General features: G+C 41.2%; 1 protein-coding gene across 1 annotated transcript in view; it reads left to right on the top strand.

Annotated features, from left to right (window-relative positions):
• The first annotated feature begins 727 nt into the window (after positions 1-727).
• Mroh2b (maestro heat like repeat family member 2B) overlaps positions 728-27,048 on the top strand; it is a 59,284-nt gene continuing 32,963 nt past the window's right edge. The window contains exons 1-19 of the mRNA XM_057790001.1: positions 728-743; positions 2,486-2,547; positions 5,052-5,162; positions 6,533-6,692; positions 7,549-7,647; positions 8,514-8,668; positions 11,360-11,500; positions 11,807-11,899; positions 11,998-12,067; positions 13,507-13,620; positions 14,649-14,722; positions 15,868-15,990; positions 18,379-18,492; positions 19,717-19,873; positions 20,024-20,064; positions 20,736-20,877; positions 21,803-21,846; positions 24,312-24,419; positions 26,411-26,527. Coding sequence (XP_057645984.1) covers positions 728-743; positions 2,486-2,547; positions 5,052-5,162; positions 6,533-6,692; positions 7,549-7,647; positions 8,514-8,668; positions 11,360-11,500; positions 11,807-11,899; positions 11,998-12,067; positions 13,507-13,620; positions 14,649-14,722; positions 15,868-15,990; positions 18,379-18,492; positions 19,717-19,873; positions 20,024-20,064; positions 20,736-20,877; positions 21,803-21,846; positions 24,312-24,419; positions 26,411-26,527 — 1,941 coding nt within the window. The remainder of the gene's footprint in view (positions 744-2,485; positions 2,548-5,051; positions 5,163-6,532; positions 6,693-7,548; positions 7,648-8,513; positions 8,669-11,359; positions 11,501-11,806; positions 11,900-11,997; positions 12,068-13,506; positions 13,621-14,648; positions 14,723-15,867; positions 15,991-18,378; positions 18,493-19,716; positions 19,874-20,023; positions 20,065-20,735; positions 20,878-21,802; positions 21,847-24,311; positions 24,420-26,410; positions 26,528-27,048) is intronic.

Below are 27,048 nucleotides of genomic sequence, written 5' to 3'. Positions count from 1 at the left end.
GATTCAGCTCCACCCTATGAAAACACCATGGCCAAGAAATCCATGTAACAAGTCATTTGAAACCAAATAGATATAAAGAAGCCTAGGGAAAGCATGAGCCTGTGGAAAGACTAGGATTCTACTAAGTCAGTGAGGAGTGGTGGGGAGGGGGCCAGAGTGGCGTGGCCTTGCCTCTGTGTCGGTTGGTCATTCCTTGCAACTGCCCCTGCCAAGCATTCCGTTCCACTGAGCATGCCCAGTTGTGTGACTGACTTTCACCAAATAGAACTATCAGGACCACCTAAAAGTTTTACCAACATCAGGCCAGTAAAGTGGCCACCAGAACAAATCATTCTGAAACTTGTGATCAATGGACCCAGCAATGGAGAAAGCATCTCCTTTCGTCTATAATAATGGTTTGAGTCCTACTTTCTAATTTCTTCCTCCTCAGACATACTGGTCTCCTCCAAAGAGACAACATTCGGTGAGATGCAGCTATCTTGGTTAGCAGGAGCTCAGAAGCAAAACAATGTGATGGTGGTAGAACCCGGCATCATCCTCCTCAACAGCAAAGCCATCACCAGAAGCTCCCAGATCACCCTGCCGATCAAGTGAGAAAGCATTTTCACTTCGGGGACCTTATGTGAGACACTTGCCAACTTGCTTCACTGACATTTTAGCAGAACTGCTTCTGATACTTAGGTGCTGTCTCTTGTAAAGGCAAAAACAACCAAGACAACTTCCCAGCATGGAGGAATACACAGGTAAGCATCTCTGGGTCCTGAATAATAATAAGTCTAATATAAGATAATACATTTTTTTCTGCATGATTATACACCTCAAAGGTTTTCTGAAAGGCTTTTGTTGAGGTCAGATTGTTTTCCTCTATTTTCTCTTTATTTAAAACTAAATAAAATTAAAATGTTGTGAAGGGCCAGTGATAGACTGGAAGGCTGAAATAGTTGTATTTCAATTGACTTGAGGAAAAGAGTTTTATATATATATATATATATATATATGTATATATATGTATATATATATAGTGTGTGTGAACATGTATACATATATTGAAAGACCCAAGCTTAGCTGTTGTAATGCCATTTTGCAAGGCTTTCACACAAACAAGTGTAAGTTCAAGGTAAAGTCGGTACTCCTAGGCTGCCAAACAGGATACATCAGGCCTAGGAGGGGAACAAAAAGTTCTGGGAAAAACCACATGTGACCTAGATAGGGCCAAGTCAGCTATTATCAGATCTACATGTCCCCGAGGAGCTTGTCCCCAAGTGAACCCATCGCCTCATTCGAACTGACCAATGGGATCCCTGTAACCATCCATCTGCTTCTATATGCCTGCCTCTGTTGCCCTTTTCCTATAAAAAGACCTTCTCCCAGACTGCAGGGCGCGCAAGTCCTCCGAAAGAATTTGCCGCCCACAGGTACCTGTGTACACCCAATAAACCTCTTGCTATTTGCAGCCAGTAGTCTTGGACTGTTCCTTGGGTTCAGGGGTCTCCTCCTGAGGGAAGGTCCTCCCCGAGGGTCTTTCAATAAATACATATACAGCTGCATGTGTAGATATGTACATATATATATATATATATATATATATATATATATATATACCAGAAAGATCGATTCTTATTTAATTTCGAGCATTTTACAATCTTTGAACAATATTTTCTTCCAATTTTTAAAAGTGCTATCTTTTGCTTTGCCTAAAGTTCTACACTAACAAGGTATGTGCTTGACTCAGAGGCTCATGGGAAATCTTCACCCCTTCCTCCTGCCAGTCTGCCATTAGCCAGCCTGCCATTGCTGCAGTCTTTTGATTCCAGCTTCGCTGATGCTGTCGCTGATATTGGTGGTGGCTGTAGCAGTGGCGGTGGTGGCGGCGGCGGCAGCAGATGCAGTGGCAGCATTTAATTACTTTCTATAGTCTTTTATCAAAAGATGTATATTTCTGGAAAGTGCAAATTCAACACTTAGGTCTTCACTGGGAAAAAGCACAGTGTCATGAACACAGGGCCAGAAGAAGGTCCTCGAAAGCACAAAAAGACAGATAAACAAGAAGAAAGAAAGTTTGGGAGGAAAGCAACAAGGCTCATTAAGGGAGGAAGAAAAATCAAGAAGTGATTTCCACTGTTTCTTCTAATGCTAAAGTCAGGCATGATGGATTTATCTCTCTGAACCTGCGAGTTCCCTTGCTAGAGGCCATGTAGAGGGTGCTACACCCTTGATCAGAGCCCTAAGTGGGAGTCCAGCAGGTTCTATCTGCACCTCCACACTGATCTTTGGTTTCAGAATGATCACTAGGTGTCTGTTAGCGTCAAGTCCCTTGAGGATAGGAAACATAAGTGCAATAAATCTATCAAAAGTTAACAATGAAAAAAGAGACAGAGCTTTTCAAAGGGGACAGCAGAGGCAGACAAGAAGTGAATTTCTGTGACCGCTGCTAATGGGGGGGTGCGATTTGATGCGTGTTTAATTCTTCGTCTGTGTATTTTAGAGATGTTTGGTGATATTAACCTCACTATTGGGATGCTGAGTAAGGAGGACAACATTAGCAAGGTATGGAAAGATCGCTTTCCCATTCATCTCTAATCCAGCAATTGAGACATTCTATACACGTTCCCCTTTGCTTCAGCTTCCTTCTTTTCTTCTAGTTTCTCTTATGTCATTCTATATTTTAGAAAATGCATTTGTAATAGCAGTTATTACAGTGCTGAAATAATGGTATTTAGCATTTCAAGAACAGAAGTTATGAAGGATATTCTTGTTCATAATCATATGAAGGCAGAGGTGGAAAGAGGGTAACACCAGGTCCACCACCATGGGATTTAGATTCTCCTCTTTTGTAATGAGAGGGCTGCTTTGAAAATGTGCAACTTCCCATGCTCACCTATCGTGCTGTCCCACAATCTGAAATTTCTCTGGAAATGAAAGGTTTCTCAGGCATCAAGAGCCAAAGAACGGTTACGGCCTTTCCCTGAACACTTTTCAGTGAAGTGGAGCGCTTGGTTCTCTCCACATACCATGTGTTATGTAATGTTCGTTCCTCACAACTTCGCGATGTTGTATTTCTGTTTTCATTTGATAACCGAGAAAAATGAAACACTGGGTACATTGTGTGACTCACCCAAATAAAGACAGGTGCAGCATATCCAGACAGAATCCCATCTCACGCCAGCAAAGTCCCCTCATAACTGTCCAACATTGCCTTCTGGGAAGGCAGTGTCTATGGTGTTATACTGTGTCTTAGTGATGTTCAGCCCTGCTTGCATTTTCTTAGCTTGAAGAAAACACCAAAGTCTAGGCCTCACTGCCAAGGATTCCAGTTATTTCCTTCAAAGACAAGACAGGGCATAGGAAGCTCCCAGAGACCGTCCTAACATTAAGTCTGATTAGCAACCATTTTAGGAATCTCACAGAAGAAACCAATGTTTTTGTGGAGCACTGTTTCTCAAACACTCAGAAATACTTAGGAAATTGTTTCTCTACTGATTAAGTACTGAGACAGGGTTTCAAGAGGAGAGACCAAACAGTAGTACATTTAGCAAACACCTCTAGGTAGCTTTCATGCTGAGGGAAATTGATCAATGGAAATGGGGGAAGGGAAGACAGCTCAGCAGAGAGGAACACAGACTGCGCTTGTCGGAGACCTGATTTGGTTCCAACACCCACACCTGGTAGCCCATAAGGCCCTACAGCCCCAGTTCCAAGGGATCTCACTCCCTCTTCTCGCCTCTGTAGTCACTGGACTCACAAGTACATAGATAAACACAGGAACATACATATAAACAATAACAAATAAAAATTTTAAAAGAAATAAAACTGGGGTCAAATATGGTTGATTGTATCTTAGATCCCAGCACTCAAGAGGCAGAAGCAGGCAAATCTATATGAATTTGAGGCCAGCCTGGTCTATGTAACAAGTTCCAAGCCAGTAAGGCCTGCATGTACGATGTCTTGAAAGACAAAACTAGAAATGGGCCCATATGTGGTATCAAAATAAAAATAGCACTAAAACCATTGGGTGGATGAAGGTCTTACCTATGATTCAAGAACTCACAATCAAAAGTATAGCATCAGCACTCAACAGTAACCACAAACGAAGCTCTCTGTGACTCTTTCCTCAGTTATGAGTCTATTAGTAGAACCAATAAGTTCATAAAGCATTGTTGTTAGCATTAATAAAATGTTCCAAATAAAGGGGATATCTCAGTTGCAAAACATGGTAAAGGCTCCATAAGGTGACCTTTGCAAAGAGAACAAAGCCTTCAAAAATCAGAAAATACACATGAAGCAAGGCAGGGTCTTCCAGGTGCTTAGATAAGCTCAGAAAGCACAGAGAAGAAAACACACTGTGCCTTTTTCCAGCACTTTCCTCAGACCAGTCCTATAGACTAATATAAAGGTAGCTAATCTCACACCATAAACACAGATGCAATTCCTGGAGGTGAGTGCTTTAGGCAATTGGAGATCTGAGAACTCCGGAGTCTCTTTCATCTTCAACAGGACGTATCAGCATCTTCAAGATTTGTAAAAGCCCCAACAGGGATTTTTATTCAAATCACATGTCACCCAGAGCTGCACTGCTGTTTAAGAAGGTCTCCCACAGTATCTCAGAAAAGACATGGATGAAAAAGAAAGCCTGTAGCCTATAAAGAAATCCTTGGGATGTAGATTCACAGCGCAACAATGTCCTAGATGATAGGAGGGGGTCCTTAGTATCATAACAAAGGCCCTAGTTGAAGAGTAACAATTCAGGTGATGGACACTTCCTTGAGAACTCTACAATAAGAATTGTCAGACACTTTGATCTGAGAGGCAGACTGCTCTGTCTCTAATTCAATTACATATTGTCTTAGAGATGTAACAATAAAATAAGTTTTAGAATTAATGTTGCCCCATATGTAAGCCTTTGGCTACTAAAGATGAATATTATGCTTAGAAAGTCTAGACCACTGTGCAGCACATATAATTTGCTTAATTGAGAGTTGTCATTTATTTAGGCTTCATCTTAGTTCTTTAGTTTTGAACTCTAATTCTTTTGTACTCCTCTCTATTAACAGGAAGACATTTACAGTCGTCTCGCTTCTTTTATTCAGAATATTGACATCTTGGATGATGCAATAGTCCAAAGGTTGATTTATTGTACTTCTAAGGACATGAGGGATGAGGATGTAAGTTTGGTTTTTGGTGGCAAATGTGCACTAGGCCTGGTCTTGAAGACTCTGGGTGATTCAAACATACCATCTAAATACACAAAAGTCTTTCCATCATGGCAGCCAGAGCCAAACTGGAATATTTGTTCTTCAGGGTAGCTTACATGGGTATTTGCAGTGTCTCTTGGTTACCACTGCATAGATTAGGGAAATGAAACAAATGTAAGAAAGACTTTAGAGGAAAAACTATCCAGTCATCTTTTATATGAGGAAGTTTATACTTGAGAGAGTTGATTTCAGCAGAGCACAGCAATCTGCTGACAGGAAAAAGACCTAGGCCCCTGTTTTCTTGGGTCCCCTAGTACTTCCTCTTCTATGTACCTGCCTCCTTATCTTGTATTGTCTCATTTCTTTCCAGATCTCAGTGCACGAATTCCTTATGCTCTATGTTTAATCTCTCTGATGCTCTTATGAGTACAATATTTTTTTGTATCATGTTGTGGTTTTATTCTCAGTGATCAAATTAACCTAGTTTACCATCACAATAAATAGACGTTACTCTCAATATTTCTAAATTTTAAGATAATTAAAGCAGAACAACACCAAAAACAAGCTCTAAAGCCTGACCCGATTTCTTTTTACCATAACTTATCCAACTGTGGTGCACTGCGCCAGTCTGCGCTCTATGTGCCATTGTACAGTTCGTGAACTGGGCAAGAGGCTGGAGATTGAAACACACACAGACACAGAGAGACATGGGTCATCCTTGAAACAGGAATGCCCCAAGAATGCCCCCTTTATTGTATCCAGGGGCATCTTATATAGGGATAGCCACGCCCCAGCCAAATGCACCAGAATCCATTCCCCTACCATCAGGAAGTCCTAAGGTTCTCGTGCTCAGAGCAGCTGTAGGCACTTAGATCAGGGGAAAACAAATTGTTTACAAGAAATTCAGGATCTGGGGATTCACAGATCCCAACATCCAACCACAGTAATTCATATTTCTTAAACATAAAAGATTCTGCCATCAAGGTACCTGATCAAGTAGCAAGAAAATAATGAGCTAAGATTCGTAGCCCATGCCTATAACAGCGCTCTGTGGAAAGCTGGGTAAAGGGTCAAAGCTAAAGGTCAGCCTGAATTACATAAGGGAAACTTTGAAGAGAAGGAAAAGAAACATGGTTTGGCCCCAAATCTAGAAGAACTGCATAAAAATTGTCTTCACACTACCTGTTACCTAAACCCACCTGAGAGATTTGTACTATGAATTTGAAACAGTCTAGTCTTCCTCTATCTCAAATCTAGATGAACTTGGAATATTACATAGACTATTTCCCCCTTTTAGACTCTGTCTTCTACATATTTTTTTTTTTTATTTTCCTTTTCAGATGCCCAGAGAAATCCGAATGCTGGCTGGTGAGGTATTGGTGTCTCTCGCTGCTCACGATTTCAACTCTGTGATGTACGAAGTGCAAAGCAACTTCAGGATTTTGGAGCTGCCCAATGAGTTTGTTGTGCTTGCCCTGGCTGAACTGGCAACCAGCTATGGTATGAACGGAACACTCCAGATTTTCCCTAGGAAATAACTACGCCCGACTAACTGCCTGAAATCAAAAAGAGAATTAAGACAAAACCATGAATGCCTATGTTCCACTGCACTAAAAAGCATTGAGAGAAAGACATGAAGAGTGTTGTGAGCATAGATGAGCCTGACGACCAGCCGTTGACTCAGGATGCACTAAACATAGTTGAGCACTCCTCCAACCTCCTCTTCTCCTTCTTCTGTCTTTGCTCCTACACAAGCACATTCTCCATGAGGTATAAAAGGCCAACAACAGGACACTTATATGAAAAAAGGTTTTCCAGCTGGGTGAGGGTGGGTGCACGCCTTTAATCTCAGCATTTGGGAGGCAGCGGCAGGCGGATCTCTGTGGGTTTGAGGCCAGCCTGGTCTATCAAGTGAGATCCAGGACTCCCAGATCATCCCACAAAAAAACCCTGTCTTGAAAAAACACTATATAAAAATTTTTCCACCATCTGTTTCTATGATGCTTTATTGAACATATACTATTGAGCACCTGCCATATTTGCTATACCTTGGGGACAAGGTAAAGCTATATAGGAGATATGGACATTAATGAAGCAACAATCCAAAGAAGCAATTGCTTGTTACTAATCAACATGTATAGGATGCTACATTGCTAGTGCTTTTCTTCAGAGCCACCACACCTTGATCAACCATATTCAGGCTTCTAGGGAGGGGAAGAAGAGCAAGAACACAGTCTTCCTCCTGCCCTTCACCTGTCTACTGTGCGCCATCCAATCCTGAGATCTTTGCTGTAGCTACAAGGAAGAGGCTTGAGAACGTGAGTGACACATTTTCTTCTTGTGCCTGTCACTGCAGTGTCCCAGAGCATCCCCTTCATGATGATGACCCTGCTCACCATGCAGACCATGCTCCGGCTCGTAGATGACAACAATATGAAGCAGACTTTCTGTATAGGTGGGTACACCAAGGATTTATATGATATTATGATTTATATGATGATATGAAGAAAACTTTCTGTATAGGTGGGTAGCCCTAAGACTTATTTTTTGCTTAAGTCCCAGGACACTTCTCAGACAGTGCAGAGAGATCATGCGGAGTTTTCTATAAAGTTTTTTTATTTTTTATTTTTTTTTTATCAATTCTGTTCTGCCATCAGTGTGTAAGAATACCAGCCATACCTTAATCTGGTTGGCATATGGCATTGACTATTGGTGTAGGAGATCCTTCTGTATTTGTGTTGCTTTCATTGGTTATTAAAGAAACAGCCTTGGCCTAGTTGATAGGGCGGAACTCAGGTAGGTGGCGAAGACAGAACAGAATTCTGGGAAGAAGGGCAGAGTGGCAGATGCCATGGTTTTCCTGCCCAAGATGGATGCTGATTAGGCTCATGCTGGTAAGCCACAGTCAAGTGGCAATACACATTAATGGAGATGGGTTAAACTAATATGTGAGAGTTAACCAATAAGAGGCTAGAAATAACGGGCCAGGCAGTGTGTAAATGAATACAGTTTCTATGTGGTTATTTCGGGTATAAGCAAGCTGGGTGGTGGGACACAGCCTGCTGCTCTCCGTACGATAGACTATTAGGTATATTCCATCTGAACAGAGTATCTCGTAGTAATCGTATATCGTGGTAGTTTTAATTTACATTTTGTTAATTATTAATTGAAATTGCCAAAACAATGTTCATGTTAATTTGATGAGGTTTTAAGATTATTTAGAAACTTTGCTAATTATCAATTCTCTCTTTTAGAATAAATTGATGGTTCTTCCCATCTTTATGTTTTTCTTAATCTGTGGTTGTATTTTTTTAAATGCAGCCCTTGAAAAATTCAGTAAGGCCATTTACAAGTATGTCAACCACTGGAAAGATTTCCCCTACCCCAAACTGGATGCTAACCGGCTCTCTGACAAGATCTTCATGCTGTTCCAGTACATAATGGAGAAATGGGCGCTGCAGGCCTCACCCATGAATGTGAGTGGAACTTCAGATAGGATCGAGTGGTATCCTCATCCCCCCACGCGGGCTACACCCGATTTAGACTTTAGTTGTAACACACACACACACACACACACACATTTAGTGACCTTCTTTCATTTCTTGTCTACACTATAAGTTATTAAAGCAATTTTTTGCCTTTTTCAAGAGAAAGTTTCTCTGTGTAATCCTGGCTGTCCTGAAACTCTCTTTCTCTGTAGACCAGGCTGACCTTATTAAAGTATTTTTAAAGAGTCTTTGAAAGTTACATAAGCAAATATGAAACTTTTAAAAATTTCTCTTTTTCTTGCATACTAAGTTCAGTTCTCATGGGTATCATTAATTATGTTTTGGGGGTATATCAAGTCTATCAAATTTTCAATCAACTTCAAGTCACTGCTTCTCCATTGTCCCACCCAAAGTTTCTTGAAAGGCAACAACATGCCAGATCCAGATGGAGATATATTAGATTGAACAAACTAAAACCACACGCTGATATTGCAGTATGGAGGGGGGAGGGAGAATAGGTAAATGAGAGAATGTCAACTCCTTTGTGTTTCATATATCATAAACTACATTTGGTTTGAATAATTAACTAAGAAAAGCAATGGGCTCCAAAAATTCTCTGGTGTCTATCGGTAACACAATTAGATAAATAGTGCCAAAAGAATTCACCCAGCTGTGTGAAAATACTGCAATTTTTTATGATGAATGAATTACAAAATACTTTCACAAATGTAATCCATCCTTATTTTGCTTAATATAATTTTTAATTAATATATATTTGAAAGGCAGGTTAATTATATAAAAGAACCACCACAGTTGAAATAAATGGTGCTACCTCAAGCCCCTGAGTTTTGTGGAGTCTTTTAGGTTGTTTTAGTCTTTTTTTTAATTTATTTTTTATTTTTCCATTCAAAAATGTACACTTCCTCCCCTCCTCCCAATCCCCTCATACTCCCCCACTCACTCTCCTCCCTCCCCCTCCCTGCTTGAGAGAGGGCAAGGAACCCTGCCCTGTGGGAAGTCCAAGGCCCCTACGTCCAGGCCTAGGAAGCTGTGCATCCAAATAGACTAGGGTCCCAAAAAGCCAGAACATGCCATAAAAACAAGTCCCAGTGCCTTTATCCATGGCTTCTCAGTCAACCCCCATTGTCAGCCACAATCAGAGAGTCGAGGTCCTGAGTTTTAATATAGTTTGTTATCAAATAAAACTTCACAGATTATCACATATATTTCCTACAGAAAGGAGGCTGTCAAAGTCTTCATTAAACTGTCTATTTTTATTTTAAAAATTAATTTTTTTAAGAAAAAGATAGTGGTGATACCTAGATTTTCGTGATCAATATTCATCATGTATTGTGCACTGGAAGTTGTTCATTCCCAACGTCAAATGGAAGCTAAACTACGGTGAACTTCCGGGAAGGATGGGAGACAAGAAGTGGGGGTAGGAAATTTAGAACAGAACATGTCAAAACTTTAAGAAAAGGAGGAAAGTAAGCAAAACATTGTAGGGCAAATGGTGTGAGGGGAAGGTGTCAACATAACATGGAAAATTGTGTGGTATTCCTCTTGGGGTTTCATGAACCAATATATACTCATGGGAGATAGGGAACTGACACCAGATGAAGTATCACCAAAGTCCATCTCGGTGTTACTCATGGGATACAGTTGTTAGTTTCAGGAACAGAAGTAACTTCTGGCCGGGCGGTGGTGGCGCACGCCTTTAATCCCAGCACTTGGGAGGCAGAGGCAGGCGGATCTTTGTGAGTTCGAGACTAGCCTGGTCTGCAAGAGCTAGTTCCAGGACAGGCTCCAAAACCACAGAGAAACCCTGTCTCGAAAAAACCAAAAAAAAAAAAAAGAAGTAACTTCTGCAAGACAGCTGCATCACCAAAGTCCATCCCAGCATGAATGACAACGCATGGAAGATAGAACTTACAGTGTGCTACACAACCTGCAGGTGGCGCTACGGGTTGAAGGGTACCCTTTCCAGGTGTCTCAACTGAGTTGAACCTCTTCCAGGCATTTCAGCTGGTTTCTGCTTTGTTCATGCAATTGAGTTTGCCTGAGAGCATCTCTCATGGTCACCTTACAGTTTACCTTGCCTAGGGAAGGAGGGACCTAGAGAATTTTGTCAGTTTCAGGAACTTCCTGAAGTCACTGAGTTCTTTGTTTCCTGCACTTAATGAGCTTCCCCAAAGGATGGAATGTTTCACCCCCTTTTAGAACTTTGCTCCATCTCCCTATAAACAACTTGGGTCTTGATGAGCTGCCCTGCAAAATGAAAAGTTGTAATCTCAGATACTGAAGGGTTCTGTCACTAGAAACAAACTTCCCTGTGGGAAGCAATGGTTCATCTCCCCTTAAAACATCCTGTGGCTTTACACTTCACATCTGGTGTCTTACAAGCTTCCCTCTAAAATGGAAGGTTCTCATCTGGAGGAAAGTGCTCTACAACACCGTCAGGTTGTTCTTGCAGCACTCTTTACCTATGCATTTTCCACAAAAAATAGAACTGCTTCATTTCTAAATGTGGTTTGTTGTTGTTGCTGCTGCTGCTGCTGTTTTCTAAAGGAGATTTGTGTGTTTACACAGTCCCCAAAGCACTCAGCACACTGAAAACTATACACAAAGCTGTATACAAAGTACAGTCTCAACAATGATCTTCATTTATTGCCTCTACAGACTTTGGCCATAGTCAAGGTCCATGGCCCCACCGTGAGCCTGTTGCTGCATCGGGAAGACTTTTGTGACTATGCCCTGAGTCAAGTGCCCTGGCTCCTGAAACAGTACAAAGACAAGGAGAGTGATTTCTATGTCACACAGGTGAGAGGAGAGACCCTGTGGGTGACATTTCTGAGGACATTAAGTCTCAAAGAGTATGGGGACACCCGTTCAGTAGCTCCATTTTAATACTTGGGGGGGGGGACAGGACACGTGCAGAGTTTGTCACGACTGCTGATGACCACTCCAAGGGAGAGCAAAGAAGCTGATGAGACCAGAATTGCCAAGGAAAACCTCTAACTACAGCAGGCTCGGATGTGTTCTTCTCCCAAAGCCTAATCCTTTATCCCCTGTGCAATGGCGTCCCTGGCGCTTCATCCGCCTAACCCACAAGCGCTTCCCTTCTAGAGTCTGAAACTGATACTGACCGCTGCAGTCCTCTATGACATTGTCCTTCCCAAGAACCTGAGAAGATCCGTCTGCACCAGTTTGCTCCACCAGGTAGGAAGTCCGTGCTGTCAAAGCTGCTTGTTCCCAGTACACTGTTTCTCTCCTTTTGACTGCTTTCTGCTCCCCAATTGTTGTTCCTCCCTATTCAGATCTGCAGAGTTCCTGAGCCTCCGATAAAGGAAAACAAAATTGAAGCGTCAAGCTGTTTCCTCATTCTAGGTATGACCCAGCTTCTGTAGTGTTAATAAAAATATTTCAAAGTGACAAAGACAGCAGAGTGTGCTGACACTGGAATTGCTGCCACACATACAGAATGTTCCTAAAGCTCACAGCATCCCCTGCTTGCCCTTCTACTCACAAGAAGGCGGGATGAGTGGCATGGGGTAGGGTGACCAGTCATGCCAGGTTGTCCTGGAACCAGGTGGTTCCACGTAGAGAGAATTGTCTGCTACCAACCACAGTATTTTCTAGGAAAACAACATAAATTTCTGACCCTATAAATAGGAAACGCTATTCCTCTGAGTAGATCAGATGCTGTAACACGGTCAAGTCCAAAGTCACGGTTTATTTGTTGTGTGTCCTTGGTCATTCCCTTAATTCCAAGCACTTTAGTAAAGAATTCTCTCTCCTCTTTTTTCTCCTTTTCTTTTTCTTCATCTTATTTTTGCATCATCTTACTTATGTCTCCTTTCTATCACTTGGTAAATGCCTGGCACAGAGGAGACGCCAAAGTCCCTGGACCGGCATATAAAACCACATTTGAGAACAGCCATTGGGTTCTTCTGAGAGCCCCTCTCCCAGGTCATCTCTCTCACTTCCTTGCTTATCTTTAAGGTTTCCAAGTATTTTTAACTTTTTTCTTCCATTTATGGATGTTTTGCTTGTGTGTCTATCTGTGCACTGTGCATGCAGTGACCTTGGAGACCAGGAGAGAGCATTGAATCACCTGGAACTGGAGTTAGAGATGCTTCAGGGGCATCACGTGGGTGGGGGGCATCAAGCCAAATGAGCATTCAGTGCTGTTAACTGCTGAGCAAGCACACTAGTCCTCTCTAGTCTCTCCTAGCTCCTCTGATTGAGTCATTCTTCTTCCCAGCGAGCCTAATTCACTTTACTCTGATAACTTCCTTAACGAACGGTCCTCCCTCTAACCAGGCATTATATTGCTCCGTCCTGTAGCTCTCTAGCTTCTAGACTGGTGAGGCATCAGTTCAGTCTCTGGATCCATCTTCAGTCTTCTTGCCACGCCCCTTCATGTGTCTTTTCTTTTCTTATAAAGACACTAGTTCTTTGAATTAGAACCCATTCTACTAGCCCTTCTCTAGATTGTGTCTACCAACATCCCTAACTTCCACATGAGACCAAAGTCACGGGTATGGGCAAAATAACCCACATCCCGCAAGTTTCTAGAAAACAAACTGCTTAACTAATTCAGATTACTACGGAAGCCTAGAAATCACAAAACCAACCACAGAGTGGCCTTAACAGTCCTCATGAAAAAATTCCTGTCTTCCCATTCACAAGTACCTTGCCAAAAGGAAAATGAGTTCTTGGATATATTACATGCACATATTAAAATAACATAATGTGCAATTAACAGATGCTAATATGAATGTTTTGAAGGCCTCCTCACAGACTTGGCATTTCTAACCCTGCAGCTCACACCAACCCTGCAGATCTGCTGGAATTTTTGGATGAACAAATCAGAAGTACTAATGAGTCTGTTCGAACAGGAATTTTAGCTTTGTTACAATCAATGATCAATGCTGAGGGTAAGTATTCGAGACAAAGCCAGGATGGTCCAAGTTATCAGCAAGTCGGTAACGGACCCACAGTTCCAAAGTCGTGTGCTTCATAGCCTGCGCGACATCCCATAAAAACTGAAACCATCTTCTTGTACTTTTGTAATCTCCCCGCATTGAAGCGGGTATTTTCAGTCACTCATCTTCTGTGAAATTTACTGACGCATTTCATTAAGGAAGAAAGAAATTTGAAGAATTAAATTTACAATTTGGAAGATACAGCAATTTAGTGAGGTGGCTTAATCATAAATAGTGAAAGAGTACAGAGTTCTCAGCCTTTAGAGCAAGGTGGAATGTGAGTAATTACTGTATTTCATTGCTTCCCAAATAACGTTTTTATAATGGCAAGCTTGTCTTTCAGTAACTTTTGTGGTTCTAATTTTTCACTTTATTTTTTTCTATTTATGGGTAAAGTTAAAAACAATGATACACTATAAAGTGGTTAATATCATGCATTCAGTAAAATATGAGAATTTGGGTTTTGGGTTCTTCGTAACATGGTAGTTTTTAAAATCTAGGTTTTTTTTTTGTTGTTGTTGTTGTTTTGTTTTGTTTTTGTTTTATTTTTATTTTCGAGACAGGGTTTCTCCGTAGCTTTTGGTTCCTGTCCTGTAGACCAGGCTGGCCTCGAACTCACAGAGATCCTCCTGCCTCTGCCTCCTGAGTGCTGGGATTAAAGGCATGCGCCACCACTGCTCGGCTAAAATCTAGTTGTTGAAGAATCAGCTGATAACAATACAAAGTAGTCTAATGAATTTCACAGCTAACACACCTGTCATAGTGTATTGAATACATGCAGGAAATGAAAGAAACAGATGTAACATGTAAAATTCTCATGGTTAATGATTAGAAAAGAAGACAGATGGGGGATGAATAGCATGTGATGTTAACACCCAGAGCCTTCCAGTGTGTGATGTAATTACAATGGGTTTTTACCCATTCTAGACCATACCGTATTCCTACTGTGTCTGAACTCAGTTTCTCCTTTTGTCTTTCAGAGCCCAGGTTTAGGAATCACTCAACTTCAATTGAAAAAACAGTCAAAGTTGTCATGAGTGACCTCAGTGTAAAAGTAAGAAAGTTAATAGCTTCTTTAACTTGATTGGTCGTGGCTTTAGGAATGATTGGAATTATTCTGGTTCTTTGAGGATCTAATGTGAAACTTCTTTTTAAATTGCTCAGTGATCAATTTCATTCTTAAAAGAACTCAAGTCCAAAAGATAAATTACATCCTAATTTACATATACTTCTAAGGCTTCCTAGTGGAACAAAAGACGTGTGCCCATCACAACACTGCAATTTTCTTCAACTAGATTTTTTTTTAAGTTTAGTGATAAAGATGTGGGCCGACAAGATAGCTCAGTGAGAAAATGCATGCTAAGCATGACAACCCAGGAATTAATCCTGGGATTCCAGCAAGTTGTTTTTGTATCTCCACACATATACTGTAGCATGCACACACATATGCACACACAAAATCAAGAAGTGTTTTTTTTTTTTTTTAATGAGCTGAACAAGAACAACAATAGACATTCACAGACTGAGGGAAGCCAAGAAGGCCTCAACCCTACACAAAGAACGACAGCAACTAAGGAGTCCTGAGAATGGAAACAACAGTCTTCCCCAGGGAAGAGCACACCAACTGGTATCCAGGGTCAGCCCTGAAAAAGCCCTGAGTGCACATATGTGTGTAATGACAATTAATACAAAAGGAGGCTATGAGTATGAAAAGAGCAAGAGGAGATATGTGAGAATGTTTAGAGGGAGGAAAGGGAATGGGGAGATGATGAAACTGTATTATAATCTCAAAAATAAATAACTTTTTAAAAATAGAATGCATCTTCTCCACCCACCCACCCCAAAAAAGCCATGGGTCTTTTCCTGAGCATAGATGTCCTGCTTTTCAACCTGAGAACATCAAGAGGAAATCCTCTAGGTAGAAGACTACCCGATGTCTCCTGTGTCCTGATATTCAAGCTTTTCACATTCGAAAAGTTTTTTTAAAAATTAACAATTATTTTAATTTGCATATGGAACAATACTTTGGAACCAAACCCTGAGACAAATTCTTCTAAGAGATTCTGGAATCAAACACAATGCTATGAAAATGTGTCTTTAAGTTCTCCCCTGGGTGGTTCATGACATTGGTGGGAAATTGGAAGGTCGGCTCCTCCCCATGAAGCAGCAAACATTTCAGGGTGTGTACTCTTCCACCAGGTGAGGAAGACCACCTTGCTTCTCATCCAGACCATGTGTGAAAAGGGCTATATTGAAGCTCGAGAAGGCTGGCCCTTGATTGATTATATCTTCTCCCAGTTTGCCATGTCCAACAGGAACCTGGTATGAATGCACTTCAGTTTTGATTGTTGTTGATTCAATGGAGCTCAAAGAAAATTAAGCTTCCCAAACAGAACCTGTCTCTGAGCCCCTGGTTCTCTTGGGTTCCCTTTCCCTTTCACTAATGTCATTTCTCAGTTAAAGTGAACATGCTGTCGGTTACATAAATTTTATTTAAGGACGGAGTCTCGCTTTCATGTTTTATTTTTTTTCTTGCTGATTTTTTTATTAATTAATTAATTTAATTATTAAAGATTTCTGCCTCTTCCCCGCCACCACCTCCCATTCCCTCCCCCTCCCCCAATCAAGTCTTCCTTCCTCCTCAGCCCAAAGAGCAAGCAGGTTTCTCTGCCCTGTGGGAGGTCCAAGGACCACCCACCTCCATCCAGGTCTATTAAGGTGAGCATCCAAACTACCTGGGCTCCCACAAAGCCAGTACGTGCAATAGGATCAAGAACCCATTGCCATTGTTCTTCAGTTCTCAGTAGTCCTCATTGTCCATTATGTTCAGCGAGACCGGTTTTGTCCCATGCTTTTTCAGTCCCCGGCTAGCTGGCCTTGGTGAGTTCCCGATAGATCATCCCCATTGCCTCAGTGTGTGGGTGCACCCCTCGCCGTCCTGAGTTCCTTGCTCGTGCTCACTCTCCTTCTGCTCCTCCTTTGGATCGTGAGACTTCAGTCCAGTGCTCCAATGTTGGTCTCTGTCTCTGTCTTCTTTCATCGCCTGATGAAGGTTAATATTCAGGGGGATGCTTATATGTTTTTCTTTGGGTTCACCTTCTTATTTAGCTTCTCTAGAGTCACGAATTATAGTCTCAATGTCCTTTATTTATGGCTAGAAACCAAATATGAGTGAGTACATCCCATGTTCCTCTTTTTGGGTCTGGCTTACCTCACTCAGGATAGTGTTTTCAATTTCCGTCCATTTGTATGCAAAATTCAAGAAGTCATTGTTTTTTACTGCTGAGTAGTACTCTAATATGTATATATTCCATACTTTCTTCATCCATTCTTCCATTGAAGGACATCTAGGTTGTTTCCAGGTTCTGGCAATTACAAACAATGCTGCTATGAACATAGTTGAGCATATACTTTTGTTGTATGTTTGGGCATCTCTTGGGTATATTCCCAATAGTGGTATTGCTGGGTCAAGAGGTAGGTTGAACCCGACTTTCCTGAGAAACCGCCACACTGCTTTCCAAAGTGGTTGCACAAGTTTGCATTCCCACCAGCAATGGATGAGAGTGCCCCTTTCTCCACAACCTCTCCAGCAGAGGCTATCATTGGTGTTTTTGATTTTAGCCATTCTGACCGGTGTAAGATGGTATCTTAATGTTGTCTTGATTTGCATTTCCCTGATTGCTAAGGAAGTTGAGCATGATCTTAAGTGACTTTTGGCCATTTGAACTTCTTCTGTTGAAAAGTCTCTGTTTAGCTCAGTGCCCCATTTTATAATTGGATTGATTAACCTTTTACGGTCTAATTTCTTGAGTTCTTTGTATATTTTGGATATCAGACCTTTGTCAGTTGCGGGGTTGGTGAAGATCTTCTCCCAGTCAGTGGGTTGCCTTTCTGTCTTAGTGTCAGTGTCCTTTGCTTTACAGAAGCTTTTCAGTCTCAGGAGGTCCCATTTATTCAATGATGTCCTTAGTGTTTGTGCTGCTGGGGTTGTACGTAGGAAGTGTTCTCCTGTGCCCATATGTTGTAGAGTACTTCCCACTTTCTCTTCTATCAGATTCAGTGTGTTTGGACTGATATTAAGGTCTTTAATCCATTTGGACTTGAGTTTTGTGCATGGTGATATATATGGATCTATTTTCATTCTTCTACAGATTGACTTCCAGTTTTGCCAGCACAATTTGTTGAAGATGCTCTCTTTTTTCCATTGTATACTTTTAGCTCCTTTATCGAAAATCAGGTGTTCATAGGTTTGTGGGCTAAAGTCAGGGTCTTCTATTCTATTCCATTGGTCGACTTCTCTGTTTTTATGCCAGTACCAAGCCGTTTTCAGTACTGTAGCTCTGTAATAGAGTTTGAAGTCAGGGATGGTAATGCCTCCAGACAATCCTTTATTGTATAAGATTGTTTTGGCTATCCTGGGTTTTTTGTTTTTCCATATAAAGTTGATTATTGTCTTCTCCAGATCTGTGAAGAATTTTGATGGGATTTTGATGGGGATTGCGTTGAATCTATAGATTGCTTTTGGTAGAATTGCCATTTTTACTTCGCTTTCATGTTTTAACCAATCATGTATCTTTCATTCATTTGTCCAAGGTGCCCTTGCAGGTGGGTACTTGATCACTGTATCCCATGAGCCCCTTGGTTGAATCTTCTGCCGCAGAGTTTGAAAATTCACCAAATTTAAAGGAAATTGTTTGACCTTTCTTAAAGGAGAAACCAATGAAATCTAACTCCCAAGAGGAGGAAAAGGAGGAGAAATCTGTTCAGGAGACAAGCCTTGAGGTCTTAAAATCTCTGGACCCATTGGTGATTGGGATGCCCCAGGTAAGTGACTTCTGTTACCCCTTAAGTTACTGTGATCACCTGTTTAGGGACATGGATGGCTTCTGAGTAAAAACTTGAGTTTGCACAAGGTGTGCTCTTAGCTTGTTTGATATTCTGTTTTTTAGAATTGCAGTTTGATCCCCAGCACACAGCAGAGTGAGGTTCCTCAAAACCAGATACACTTTCTAACTAGGCAACAGATACGAGTTACTTACATGTAGATAGCACATTGAAGTTCATAAGAACTCTGACATACTTCTTCTATTCTTATCCTAACCTACCCTAGAATTATGCTAAGCAGACAGAGTAGTTTTAATGTACCCAGGCTCAGAGCTCGTTGGAGTTCAAGTTAATCTGATCTTCAAAGAGAGGCTCATGAGAAACTATTTTTCTTGAGCAAAAGAGTCTGAGAATAGATTTTAATGACTCAAAATCCTTGGCAGAACCAGAAGATAATCAATAGAACCTCCTTGTCCTCCAATTGTAGTGGATCTGAGGCTTCATCTAGGCTAGTGTGTAGCTCTTAAATTATTTGGAATAGTTGTTTTAAAAACCACATTTTGAAGCCACAACCCAAACCTAATAAATGAGTATATCAGAGACTGCAGTTGAAAAAGTGCCCGTATTTCTGGTGCACACTAAAGTTTGAAACCTTCTGATGGAGGAGTCTGTAAAACAGGGGGAAAAAATCCCAGAACTTTGAAAGGAGCCTAAAGTTTACAGAATCTTGCCTTGCAGTTGGTGAACTAATAAAACTGTTAATCAAAGACAGAATACCGAAAAGAGTGAGAACTCGGGAAAGTGACCGAGGAGCGGCAGAGCACTAGGAATAATAGCAGCCCAACTGTCCCCTTAACCGCGTTCTCACTTGGGGAACTCTGACTTCAGCGTTGGAGTGTGGGGGAATATGTGCGGTCATTTCAGTTGTCACGATGACAAGAAGAACCCTGGCATTGTCAAGGAAACCCAGAGTTAGGACTACCCATAGTGCCTGCACCTATCACCCACAATGAAGAATTTTCCTGCTCCAAAGTCAAGAAACACTCACTACAACTAGCACTCAAACATGAATGGGTAGATATTTTATTTCTTGATTTCTCTTTGACTTCACCTGAAGGCTGAAATAACACACAAGAGACAAATGTCTAAAGCAGAGGGGGAAACATAAGTGATTATTAGGAAGTTGAGGAAGACAAGAAGTAACCCTTCCCATGATTTCTACAGGTGTTGTGGCCACGAATCCTGACTTTTGTGGTTCCCGAAGAATACACGGGAACGCTAGACTCCCTGTTTAACATCATCCGAATTCTGGTTATGGCAGAAGAGAAGAAGAAACGTGATATCCAGGAGTCCACTGCACTTGTCATCTCTACAGGAGCTGGTTCGTAGACCCATCAATAAAGCAAAACATTTCCATTCTGGGAGACTCATTTCAGAACGGCCACCAACCACACTTTGAGCTCACACCCAGCCCCAATGCGAATTTTCCTGGCCCCCTACGGTGATGATGAAAATTGCTTTCTTTTTCTAGTGAAACTCCCTTCACCGCAGCAGCTACTGGCCCGACTTCTGGTGAGTTACAAAGAACCAGAATGTGGGATGAATTGAAGCTTATAACATGGGCAGTTCCAGTTAAAGTAAAATTCTGAGAAGAATTGCCTAAGAACTCTAAAAGAAACACTAAAATGGGATGATGGATGATCTGCTATGCCTGTGGCATTCGTGAACATTTATTACTGATGAGATTACCTTCTCACTCGGAACCTCTTATTAAAACTTAATTACTTAAAAATAAGCTCAGGACGCAAGTTCCGATCCAAGATAAGCCCCCAGAATTAAAATTAAAACAAACGTGTACTGAACCTCATCCATAAGTACTGTCAATCAAATCTCATATCTACCATGCATATTCATTCCTCTTCTCCCTATCAGGGCACCTATGTATCATGTAGGCAGACAATATTCTATGTTTCCTTATTTAATTAATAAGGATATCCAAGTGTTGATTCTTTCCATTAGTTTTTCTGTCCCTTGTTTCCATATTTGTTTAACCTTTATCCTCGGGGCAAAAAAAATGAAAGAATTGTCTAAATATTAACTTTGCCCTTGAATAAGTGTGAAGAGACTTGGGTTGTTTATTAGAAGTGCATCCAATGTCGAACGAAAGGAAAGCAGAGCGATAAGGCAAAGGTAGGTAGGCCTGCTACATTGTCACCTGGTAACGGTCCCTCCTCTGCCTTCAGGTAATCGCTATGCTGGCCAGCTTAGGGAAATTATGTGGGGCCAGCGCAATAGGACTTCTGAAGTTGGTGCCGGAGATAATCCATCCGAAGCTGGTAGACCTGTGGAAAACACGCTTGCCTGAGCTCCTGAAGTCTCTCGAAGGTATGAGGGAGTATGGCGGGATCTTTATGCTAGGAGGCAAGACCACAGAGAAATGATGCACCGCTTGCTTACCTGTAAATCCAGAAGGCAAACCTGCCCAGTTTAGGCAATTAAGACAAAGAGCTTGCCAGGTAAGGCGGTCAGTTCTGCTTTGTTTTGCTTTACTTAACTCTTTACTCTCTAGTTCTCAAATAGTAGTGGTGAGAAGAGCAGAAGGAGCTTTATAGGATCTTTTCTTTTTGCCCTGACCTTTGCCCTTATATAGGAACATTTTTTCTTTGCTATTATCTAAAAAGCCGCTACTTGCTGATGCATCCCTCTAATTCTAGTATTTCCGAAGTAATCAGAATGACCTTGCTTAAGGTCATTCTCTGCTGCATACTGAAGTTTGAGGCTAGCCTGAACTCCATAAAAAAGTAAAAATAGAGCCTGAGTGTTGTCTTTCTGGGTAAAGACACTTGCCACCAAGCTTGACAGCCTAAGTTAGGTCTCTGGAACCTGCATGGTAGAAGAGAAACAATTCCCAAAAAGTTGTCCTTTGACCTCTGTATGTGTATGGTAACATGTGTGCATGTACACACATACACAGATACACACACACACACACACCAAGCTTTCCAAAACAAAAAAAAATCTGAAAAAAAGCATTGCTCATATGAAAATGTTAAAATATACATTATGGAATTTGGTCATTTCAGTCATTAATTCTGAAATTAGCAAAAATAACTATATTTTATCATAGATTAGAGACACTCTGTGTATTTGACAAGAAATTTAAAGTTGCCAGCATAGTAGATTCCATTTCAAAACACTCATCCTGAACAAAGAGAGCCCCTGAGGTGGAACCGTCTCATCCACAAGATGTTGAATCAGGGAGAACGGATCTCTACGTGTTTGAAATTATTACATCTGTTTTCATTTCTAGGAAATAGTTCCAGCACTGCACTATGGGAAGCCATGCTGCTGCAGGTAAGGATGCTATTGAGCAACAGGTGAGCGTGGATCCTCAAGAGCTGTTGATGGAGGGTGAAATCAGCTCGGTATCCCTCTTATTAACTAAATTAATAGGAAAAAATGCATTCCAAAGAGGAGGGAGCAGCTTGGCTTGGGAAAATGACTATCATGTTCAAACAATCTTATAAATCTTTAAGTCATAACAGGAACAATAATGTTAGTTCTTCAGTTTGACTGAGTTAAAGGGGATTTTCACTATTTTCCTTAACTAGTTTTCTCTCTCTTAAATCTCGATTGTTCAAAATTTTTATCCCCTTTGTCATTCATGAAACAGAGATTTATGTGAATCCCAGATCTATGCTCCAAAGGGGAACTCTTTCTTCTCTAACTGCTTCTCCTCATCCTCACCCAGCCTGGGGAGAAATTACCTGGCGCGAGCGAGAAGGAAACACGGAACACGCAACAATTAGAGGGGTGTGCATACAGGCCTGGGGATCGGTGTGCAGAGAGAGTGGGAGATGGTGCGTCCAACTTTTAAAAGCTGCCTAGTGCCGGGCGGTGGTGGCGCACGCCTTTAATCCCAGCACTCGGGAGGCAGAGGCAGGCGGACCTCTGTGAGTTCGAGACCAGCCTGGTCTACAAGAGCTAGTTCCAGGATAGGCTCCAAAACCACAGAGAAACCCTGTCTCGAAAAACCAAAAAAAAAAAAAAAAGCTGCCTAGCACCTGCACACAGGGGGTTGGTGTGACTACGTCACCCTGATGATGCAAATAATTGGCAAGTCACGCATGCACGCAAGGGTTTAGCTGAATCATACGTGGATGTAACCATGGGTCACACGGGGCCTTTTGTGCCTGAGGCCCTGTCCGCACGTGCCTGCCTTTAGAACCCAGAAGTGCAGCCTTATCTGTGGCTGAATAATTACACCGGGTTTCTAAAACCCAAACAGCCTGTGCTGTGTCCTTTCTCCAGAAAACAATCTCCCCTGTAGTCAGGAAACTCCCTGAACTTTTATAACTAAAAGTACTGTGGGGGATGTCAAGCTGCAGGCAGGAGTGGATAGGACATTTTCGTCTAAGGAACCCACAGCCTTAGACGGAGGAGTCTTCGGACAAGAAACTTTTGGTATGGCAGGTTTCCCACTGTAATCTGTCCAAATAGAAATTTCCTGTGGCTTCTTTAAAATGGCAGTTTTCAGGCTAGCAGAATGGCCCAGCAGATAAGGGTGTTTGCCCCAAGACTGACAACCCAAGTTCCATTTCCCTTCCTCCACAGTGGAAGAAGAAAACAACTCCCACAAATCGTCCTCATACCTCCACACATCCACCTATAAGTAAATAAACAAAAATGTTTCAAAAATTCAGCGGTCTCCCCACGGTACCTCCTCTGCCTTTGTTCAATGCTTCTTCCAAAATCACCATTTCTAGGAGTGGTACCCAAGAACCGCTGTGTTTCAAAGACTTGTTTTTTGTTTTTGTTTTTTGATACAAATGCACTGGAAGATCTGAAGGTGATGGCCCTGCTCAGCTGGTCCTTGGTTCCCAGTTCCCTGCTTCTCTTACGCCCTCCTTCCTGTCTTAAAATCCTCACCCTGTTTTCACCAGCTACTCTTTTTAAAAAAGTTGTTTGCAATGGGGAATTTCTTTCTTCTAACAGGAAGCCTCCAGAACAGTTCGCTTCCTTCTTCCCGTCTTGAGTGTGCAGCTCATCTTTTTTCAAAGCCATGTAGCATCTGTTCTTCCCTCAGACTTCCGAGACGGTTTCATTTCTTTTCAGCCCACTAGCTGAGCTATGGTTTTTAAATCTTTTCATGGGCCTTTGACATTAAGTGTTCTTTTCTAAGCTTAAAGAGGAGGAAAATATAAGAAATAGTATGTTTTAGACATCCTAACAGATCTTTGCCCTCCAATAAGATAAAGATTCTTTTGAACACATCGTTGCATGAAGCAATACAAGAATTCAAGAGTCTGTGTGGGAACAGCTGGTAAGTTCAGAAGATCTACTCAGAAAGGGCCAGTTAGCAGAAATACACCTGTGTCTTTGTTTGGGCCTTGAAGATAATCCATATTCCATCCCCTATTTGACAGCTCACTCTCATATTTTGTAGGCAATAAGCCACAGAAACATTGACTAGTGGGGTTTTTCCAAATCTATCAAAACTTGAAAAAATTTTAACCGCAATTTGTGTTTCTGATTTATTCTATTTTAATCTTTGTGTGAGTTTTAAGAAAAGAGAGGAAGGTGCTCGCATAAGGTGATTTCTACATATGTATATTTCAGTCTTAACAGGAATTCAAAACATATCAGACTGTAGTTTTAAAAACAAATGAACGGAAATGTCCCAAAATAACAAGTTACTTAATGAGAAAAGAATGATCCCAGTTATATATATATATACTTTAGAAAGTAAAAAAAAAAAAAGTACCAGGAAGGCCCACTAAACAGTCAAACTCATACTTAACTTCCACTTCCTGCAACAGTTGCTCAAGGAATCTTTATGGAAAATTGATGACATTGCCTGGACCAGTCAACTGTGTCAGGACTTCAGCCAGCAAATGGGCAATTACTCCAACTGCTCCATAGAGAAGGTTGGTTTTTCAACAAGGGGACTTTGGCACCCACCTTATAACCCCAAATGGCTTTTCTTCAGTATATCCAATGGGAGAAGAAAATTATTAGAGAAAGGAGCTTCCTGAGTGTTGAGTACTTTCTCCTTCTCTTGACCTCACATGTAGCTCACCATGTTCACCCATCTTTAAGGAATATTGGCGTGCAATAGGTTTGTGCAATAAGCCAGGAATCTCTAAGGAATATTGGCGTGCAATAGGTTTGTGCAGTAAGCCAGGAATCTCCTCCAGAGGAGAGAGAGCGGACACTGGTTAAATACCAGTTTGTAGTTTGGTTTCCATTATGCCACTGCTACAAAATGGGAAGTCGGAAGCAATACCAAAATTCAGCAAGGTTAGAGGCAAGAGGTTGTTCAAAATGTAGTTCTTGAGTTTCTTTGTGTCGTGTCCATAACCCTCCACCCTGCAAAGTTCCATTCTAAATGGGATTTGAATCCAGGGTCTACTATGTACTCCTAATGTAGCCTGGGGGCAACTGTTTAAATCTCCAAATCCCCAGAACATTCATGGTTTGATTTATTTCAAGGGTTTCAGCATTTGCAGAAGCAGGTCGGTGCAAGTGGTATATGTGTGCTGGGTATAAAAGCAGTATTGGTCATGGTCATTATTAGGATAAGGTCATTCATAAAGTTTAATATTTAAGAAAAAACATTTAAGTTTTACAATTCCTAATACCAAGTGATTTTTATTCATTATTAACTTCAGTTATTCTATATACTTCTCAAAATTCTCCCTGACTGACTCTGATGTGGTTCAAAGTACCAATTCTCCAGACTGGCCTCCAAAGCCTGCAGATGCACGTTAAGACTATGTGAGCAGTGCCTCATCCTCATCACACAAACAGTCCCTGTGCACCTGAAGTCATACCATTCATCCAGCAGTCTCCAAACTCCAACATGATTCCTTTTAAAGAGGCAGACCAATTTTGAGGAGTTGTTTTATTTTAAACAGGGTTTTACTCAGTAGCTCAGGCTAACCCAGAACTTCATGGAAATCCTCCTCAGGATCCTGAGTGCCCAATAACAGGGATGAGCTACCAATCATGGAGAGGCAGAGAAATTTAAGTGGTAAAATCTCTCTTAAGCCTTACACTGAAAATAAGTTAATTAAATGTGTACCTGTTAATTTTTGCTGCATAACAAGTTACGTCTAATAGTTTGAAATAACAGCTGTCCATTTATCCCATAGTGTTGAACTTTGACAACTGTCTTGGGAATGGACTAGCTTAAGTTGAGCTTTCAATCTTCTCAAGGAGGCTCTCAGTATGTACCAGAGTTTCATTCATACATCATGGTCTTAGTTAGGACCAATTGTTTCTATTCCAAGTAGTCTTTTATTTCTAACTGGCTAGCTAACATGACCTCATAAGTTAACAATACACGAGGTCTTCCTTGGCCATAGGTACAAAAGAGACTTAAACATTCCAGCCTGAAAGATGGAAGTATCCCAAAATCCCACCCCTAGCTGGAGAGCTACTGTCAGATATTTGTGGAGGAAAGGAGAGGGGTGCACTTTTCATTGCTTAGAGTTGGGGAGAACCATTGCTAGGTTGCCCTGCCACAGGGAATGACCCCATACTCAAGTTCATATAGATAGCAGAGGATGAAATGGGTTGAGAAGAAGGTAGGAGATGTGTTGGAAAGAGCTAAAGGGAGCTGGAAGGAGGAAATAGGGAATGGATATGAACAAGATGCATTGTATACTTGTATAAATTTTCAAAAAGACATTATGATAGAGAATGAAAACAATGGCAGGAACACTTTATGACAGCATTCAGATAAGACCTAAAGGAAACACTCTCAAAAAGAGAGTATGTGTGAGGTACACAGCCATCAGACAATTAGAAGTCAAGAACAAGTGGATTTTTATTCTGATGACTACTTCCTCCCCCTTTCCATTCATCTTTTTTTTCCAAACTTTTAAAATCCTACAGCTCATCTTTTGTTTTCCAGAAATTTCTTTGGAAAGCCTTGGGAACTACATTAGCATCATGCCAAGACAGGGACTTTGTGAGCTCACAGATCAACGAGTTCTTGGTTTCTCCCAGCCAACTGGGGGACCAGAGACAGGTGAGACCCCCTTGTCAGTCCCCTTTTCTGGTGATAGCTACCATTCCCCACCACAGAACCGGGAACAACCCTGTCTTGTTAACCATAGTTATTCATTAGTACATTTTAAAAAATCCAAAAGAATTATTTTTCAGGAAAATAATGTTTCCCTGTTTAAATGTCAGTATCTCATTTTTTCTTCCAAATTTGTAAAATTACTGAAAGATGAATTTCAAACATTCTTGCTTAACACCGCCATGATGTGTCTGATGTCTTAGCAGTGATTTCTTGGAGTATGATGATGACCATCAAGATGATTGAATTCTCAAGCTGAGAGTGACCTTAATGGTCTTCTAGAAAGCATATGATCATGAACCCAAGAGATACAGGGAAGCGATCTCATTTCCTCCCTGCTTAGCCTGGTTGGCAGAGCATGGGCTACTGTGAAGAAAAAAAGTTTATATTTAAAATAATGGAAAGGCTTCCCCCGTTAATAGATATTGCTGGTAGAAAAATGTCTTACAGCATATCTTGTTACATCT

Source organism: Chionomys nivalis, chromosome 15, assembly GCF_950005125.1.
Source record: "Chionomys nivalis chromosome 15, mChiNiv1.1, whole genome shotgun sequence".
In the NCBI taxonomy this organism is placed as follows: Eukaryota; Metazoa; Chordata; class Mammalia; order Rodentia; family Cricetidae; genus Chionomys; species Chionomys nivalis.
Note: the sequence above shows the minus strand (reverse complement) of the source record. Positions and strands in the feature narration are given on the sequence as shown.